At 44.7% G+C, this 6,369-nt stretch overlaps 1 protein-coding gene across 8 annotated transcripts in view; it reads right to left on the bottom strand.

Annotated features, from left to right (window-relative positions):
- Positions 1-3,047: 3,047 nt before the first annotated feature.
- The window catches only part of ep400 (E1A binding protein p400), a 28,712-nt gene continuing 25,390 nt past the window's right edge, over positions 3,048-6,369 (bottom strand). For all 8 annotated transcript variants that reach the window (XM_083912295.1, XM_083912297.1, XM_083912298.1 and 5 more), the window contains 5 exons: positions 5,919-6,093; positions 5,486-5,640; positions 5,107-5,271; positions 4,929-5,006; positions 3,048-4,127 (listed from right to left, as the gene is read on the bottom strand). In XM_083912295.1, the coding sequence (XP_083768421.1) occupies positions 3,810-4,127; positions 4,929-5,006; positions 5,107-5,271; positions 5,486-5,640; positions 5,919-6,093 (891 nt within the window). In that variant the 3' untranslated portion in view covers positions 3,048-3,809. The remainder of the gene's footprint in view (positions 4,128-4,928; positions 5,007-5,106; positions 5,272-5,485; positions 5,641-5,918; positions 6,094-6,369) is intronic.

Below are 6,369 nucleotides of genomic sequence, written 5' to 3'. Positions count from 1 at the left end.
AAGGAACATACACATTAGACTGGCAGGTGGTAGGCAGTCAGGCTGAGGAGTGTGGGGCGTGTGTTGAGGGCCACACCTCAGTCAAGGTTATCGCCAAGACTCGGTGAGAGGACAGAGATTCCCTTTGTGGTTCAAAGCCACTCGCTTACATGACTGTCATACCACAAGACGTTTGCGTGGAAGATGAAAGCAGCCAAGCGTAGTGAGCTGACAGGAGAAGGCAGAGAGGAAGAGAGTGGGAGAGGCAAGCAAGGAAGAATGAGAAGCCCAGGGAGACAGAGAGAGAGAGAGAGAGAGAGAGAGAGAGAGAGAGAGAGATTCAGAGAAAAGGAGTGGGCAGACTTATACTGTAGATCTCTGTGGTACGTTTTCAAAGTGCTGAATGACACTTCCTATCGCTATGTTGAGGGAAGTGGAGCGTGTTAGCTCCGGTGCTCTCTCACCCCATCTTGCATGCAGAGCAATTACCACTAGCACATACACCCCCTCACCACCATCATCCCCCTGCAATTCAGTGAAATCAGCCAGCAGAACTGTGACTCATCATTTAGAGTAATAGTCCTGTCCTATATTGGCCTCAGGAGTCGCAACGCTTGTCGGAGGCTTTTGGAGCACAGGGAGATGAGAGAGAGCAAAGTCGTCTCATTACAGGGGGGAGGACATCACAGAAATCATGTCACCTTATATCCTTATAAGTATGGATCAGACAGGCATTAGGCATCTAACCTGGAAGTCTACTGCACCTATCATTTCACTGTTTGGCATCTTGATTACCTGCCTTTGGACTTCAAAGTATGAAATGTACTCTTTGCTCTTAATGCTAAATAACTGTTTACTTATTACAAGAGAAACTGGACTAAGGCATGACTATGAAGCGGTATTGCCAGTGTGTGCTACATAAACCATTGTTCAAACAGCCCTGTGAATTGCACTAAAGGGGTCGCAGTGAGTTGCCATGGCAACCTTTCAGTATAGATGGCCTGTTTCTTTTCCAGTAGCGGTGATCATCAGCATCATTGGAGGAGCATCATTAGCAGGGAGCCTCCGGGGCTGTGTGATCAGTGCCTGGCCAGGACATTAGAGAATGTGGAGAGAATGATAGACAGAGGATTTGGCCTTTATCATGCGTGGTGCAGCAGGGCTGAGCCCTAACAAGACAAACCTCCCCGGGCTCCTTTGTACCTGGATGCTTCCCCCCCCCCACAGCGTGCTGAGCTTGCCTCTGCAACTGTTGCCGTCGGCACTGCTCGTCTCTTAGGCAACAACAAAGCCCTCGTCGAGTTGATCTCTTCACTGTTGTCGTGTCAACACACGTAATGATTGTATCATCCCTGCTTCCAGAAACTGTCATTCAAATGGCTCCTCTGCTTTCCTGCATGCTTCGGGGGGGCTCTTGTTCATGGCTCTGTGCAAATAGAGGAAAACACACAACAGTGAAACAGCAGCCCTCATCCGCGGATCACATACTTGACACTGTTCAGAGGCTTTAAAGAGCGACCTGAGGTAAACACTCTCACGGTGGGAAGGCTGGTGTCGGAGCAGAAGGATGAGATTGACTCTGACAGCCTCAGCAGCCCTTACCCCTCCTGTTGTAAGACTTTTTCAATGGAAATAAAGATATCAAAATACAAGCCTGCACTCCAAAGTTCAGCCATTGGTGTTTTTTTTTACACACTGATCTTAGCTGTAAATGTCTCTCAGTTCCTGGATTACAGAGCCAGTGGTGTTCACCGGGTTTGAAAATCAAAGTAGAAACACTGCATTTACACGTTTACATTTGTGTGAAAGGTGGACTTAGATTACACTCTTCCCCATTCGCTATAAAGTGACATTTAAAAAAAAAAATAAGTGGGTGGCGGGAGAATGGATACACAAGTGTCTACATTTCCTTTATTATCTGCAGCTGTTTCCCATCATTTGCACACATTCACAGAGGTGTGAAGGCAGTGAAAAGATGATAATTAAAGTGGTGCAATTTATATACTCTCCTTAACCGCACCATGACAGCTCCTGTACTCTCAAGTCTGTCAGCTGTTCCTCCCAACAGCTTTAATAAATGTACAGCTCATATTGTTTCTGACCTTCACATCATGCAGTAAAAGAAAAAAAAATGTTTTACAATGCAGTTTTTCTAGATAAATGAGAGAACTTGGGCACGGGGATTGAGGGATGTTCGGGCCAAAAGAACCAGCTTCCCCCATCTGTTCATCTCTCGGCCCTCTCTTCCACCTCACCTCTCTTGTCTCACTGGTTTAGTGGCGAATGTGGAACGGCCACCGAGTGCCAATGGAGAGAAGGGCAGCAGCGTATGTACTAAGGAGCAGATGGGAAATTTCAATGAGCTCGAAAACCGGTGTAGTAGTGGGCCTTCTCCAGAGAGGATGCAGGGTGTGTGATACTGATACAACAGTGCCCCCGTGTGGAACAATACAAATGCATCCCCCTCTTATGACAAGCACGAGTTCCTTTTATGTCATTTTTAGAGATGTTCTAATTTTTCAGATAAAGTAAGTTTGCAAAGGGCAAGGACTAAAAGATAAATGTTCATAATGTGATGGGTGGCTGGGTTAATCCTCAGCTCCTTTGCCCTTGTGTCCGACTTACTCAGCTGACATATCTGCCGGAGTCAGCAGACAGCCAGGCCGAGCAGACAGTGCTGAGAGAGGCTTTCTCGTCCCCAATGCCTTCCTCAGATTGTAAAGATGCTTAAGATGCAAGTTCAACTGCATGCCAGACCAAAACTTTTACTTTACAGCAGCCTTTGACTCCATTTTCTGTTTCGTCAGGCATTTTTGCCTACTGATCCGGGATCTACCTGCCTCCAGGACCTCTTTTGAATGTCTGACAGAAGAAGGAATAGCCGTTAACAGCACCACTCATCAAAAGATTACAACCTCCAGATGTTATCGGAATAACCGACTGACTGTTGAAACTAAAACAGGATTTCGGGTATTACAACACACCAGGGGAAGCGTTATAATAATTCACAAGATTCCCAAGTACTTACAACGGATTTAATGAAAAAAAATGAAAGGAAAAAAGATGAGTTTGTGTATAAAAACAAAACACTTTATTACAATTAGGCTGAAAAAACCCAATGAAAACACGACTACTTTACAAGTACAAATGTTTTTCATTGATATTTACAGTTTTTTTTCCTTGACATCAATAAAAAAAAGACAATTTATGAGAAAACACAAAATACTAAAGTACATGTTTACAGTGTATTTGCTGCAATAAAAAACAAACGACTAAAGGAACGTGCATTTTTCTCCATTCAGTATCTATTAGACGACAAGGGAATTAGACATAAAAAGGACTATTTATGAATACACTTATTCTAAATGGACAGCTCAATGCATTACCCATAAGCCTCTACCTCAGATATCTCTTGAATAATAATATAATCATCATTTGAAGGCATGACTGTTGTCTTTCATTTAATGCATTGGGCAGTTGTTGTGGGGGGAAAGTTGTGGAAACACTCCACATCTGATGACGCAAATAAAGAATAGTAGTAACAATGTTGACTCAGTATAGAAAAATTATGGATCCCACCAGAATTATGGGTAGCAGTGCTGCGGTTGATCGGCCAACATGGTTTTGGTATGAGCACTGAAATGATTATATCGAACAGCTATAATCAGTTTAAGGTCAGAGATGGTCGGGATGAGGTAAAGGTTTAACAATGTGACGCAAAGTCTGTCTCTGGCATTAGCTGCCGTGGGATCCATAAGAACGCTTCAGTACTGTCACATCTGTACTGCAGGGAAACACTCGGTAAATTCAGTTTCATTATTGTGTATTTCCTAGCTGCTTCCCCCGCTAGGCTTGGCAGGAGTCTTGGCCCTGATGCCGCCCTGGCGAGCTTGACCCTTGGTGGGCTGTTGGGGCTGAGCGGGCTGCTGCTGCGCTGGGGACTCGGCACTAGAGGGCGCCGCAGGCTGCTGGGCGGGGCTGTGGGGAGTGGGCGTCTGGATCTGTGGTGAGGTGGCTGCAGTCACCACCTGCTGCTGGAGGATCTTCTGCTGGACTACCTGGGCTGTCGCCGCCCCAGCCTGAATCATCTGCACCTGAGCAGGAGCAGACGTGGCTGCCTGGGTCAGAGTCACAGTCTGGGCCTGGATCTGCAGAGAAACAACACAAACAAAACATGCATCTGTCGTGTTTAGGAGGTTTGATGTGATCCAGTCCACTGTATTCAATAGCTTTATGGTGCTTTTACAAAGAGCTAAAAAGGCCAAAAAAAAAAGTCTTCAGAACAAACTATAAAAACAAGCATGCAACATGACAAAGACAGCATGTAGTTGATATTATGAATCAAACGATAATTCTTAGCCCCTTACCTCAGGCAGGTAGTTGCGGATTAGGGGTATGAATCTATAGGAACCTCACAATACCATTATGATTCAGAGGGCTACTATGTGGTTATAAAACAATTATCGATACATCTTGATGCATCACAAATGTTTTTTTCTATACATGATTTTTTTTCTCACTGTGTGACTACTTGCTACTTTTAAGATTCTGACCTGGGGCCTGTCCCATAAAGCGTGTTTACCAAATGAGCCAGGCTCATTTTAGTTAGTCCGACTCATTTTCAGTTGATATCCCATATTTCTCTACGACATACATTATATGCAAGTGTGGTTGCATAAATGCAGCAATGAACATTTTGGTATGGTCAAAATCGGTAGCCATCTTGAGCGCTCAACAGCAGTCGTAGCAGTGAGTTGGCTGGTGGCGGAGTCACATGTCCGATTATCAACTTTTCTGCATGGAAACAATCTTTCAAGAGAGCATCGCCACGCATTTATTTTTTTCCACCTCTATTAATGGTGTGGGGCTTATGAGGAGGTAAAAAAAAAGGCTGCGATACAGGACGGAGTTAACCTCACGTTCAACAATGCTCAGCCTAAAACCCTTACCTGCTGACCAGAAGACACGATCTGTTGAATATTGGCCACGGTGGGTTGTTGCTGCACTATTTGTGGGAGCTTCGTCACCTGATAAGAGAAGTAAACATACTCATGTAAACACAAACACACACCCATAATTTACCTGCACATATTTATTCTGCGGTAGTGACTGCCACTGATGATGTACCTGGATTTGTTGGGTTCCAGTGGGTTTCTGAGTCTGGGCGATGGATGTAGTAAAGAACTGGGTCTTGATTCCTGGTTGGAGTTGGGTGGTGGTAGCATAGGTCACCTTCTGCTGCGATTGCTGGGATGGCTGGGCCGCCTGCACTGTCACTTGCTGGGTGCCGATCTAAGGGAAATAGCAAAGGTTACACCACTTTATCTCCCTAATAGATTCCTATTTCTACTAGACTAATATACTACAAAAAATAAATTACAGTGGTAAACACACCCAACTATACTGAAGCAACTTCTGTTGTGGACAGAGATCGACAACAGACTCCTAACAAATGATCAGTCAGTAACATGTGAAAATGCAGTGTCTGTTGGTGCAGTGTGTTTACCTTCTGCTGTACGGTGGTCTGTCCTTGCTGCGGCTGCCCTGCCTTCTGCTGGGCTGCGGCTGCTGCCTGAACTGCTGCCGCCTGCTGCTGCTTCTTCATCTGAAGCAGCTGCTGAACCTGCATCTGGGGGTAGGACGGTGTAAGCACAGGGCCACCTGACAGAGAGGAGAAAGAATAACATACTGGAACTTTAGGACATATCAGACATTTGTGAACAACAAATACTGTTGCTGATTTGGATTCTTATCAGTGGTGCATCATAGATTGAGCAAGATCAGGCACAGTTGATGAAAACAACAGCAAAACAATGAAAACACTTGCTCATAATTTGCAGCTGTTAATTGGCTTGTAAATCCCATATGGATGCGAGGAGCAACAATCAGGTGAAAGTCATAGAAACTGTTAAAGAGATGCAATAAGAATTTGAACACACCTGTTTTCTGGGCCTGACCTATAGCCACACTGATGCCTGCTACAGTGACTGGCAGTGTAGTGACGCCAGATGATGAGACCACAGCTGGAACCGAGACCACAGGAGGCTTGGTGAGAGTCACCTGGGCCGTCTGTCCTGCCTGGGTCTGAATCTGACCTTGAGTGGGCACTCGAGTCTGTGAAAGGAAAAACAACTGGTATTACAGTATGACAAAGATACACAATATCTATAATTAATGCACCACTTTCTCATTTCCTCTGATGTTGTTATACATCAACAACTTAATATTTCTGTAGGTAGATTGTTAATAAAACCTACCTCTACTTAATCTAAGCTAATCCATCTATCGTGTCTTTTGATTTAAATGGTCATGACCTATGGTGCAAGATTTCCCCAGTGATTTCTCTCAATTACTTCCACAACTTCTTCTGTGTGTTGCAAATGCTGTGTA

This window comes from Echiichthys vipera, assembly GCF_963691815.1.
Source record: "Echiichthys vipera genome assembly, chromosome: 4".
Classification (NCBI taxonomy): Eukaryota; Metazoa; Chordata; class Actinopteri; order Perciformes; family Trachinidae; genus Echiichthys; species Echiichthys vipera.
Note: the sequence above shows the minus strand (reverse complement) of the source record. Positions and strands in the feature narration are given on the sequence as shown.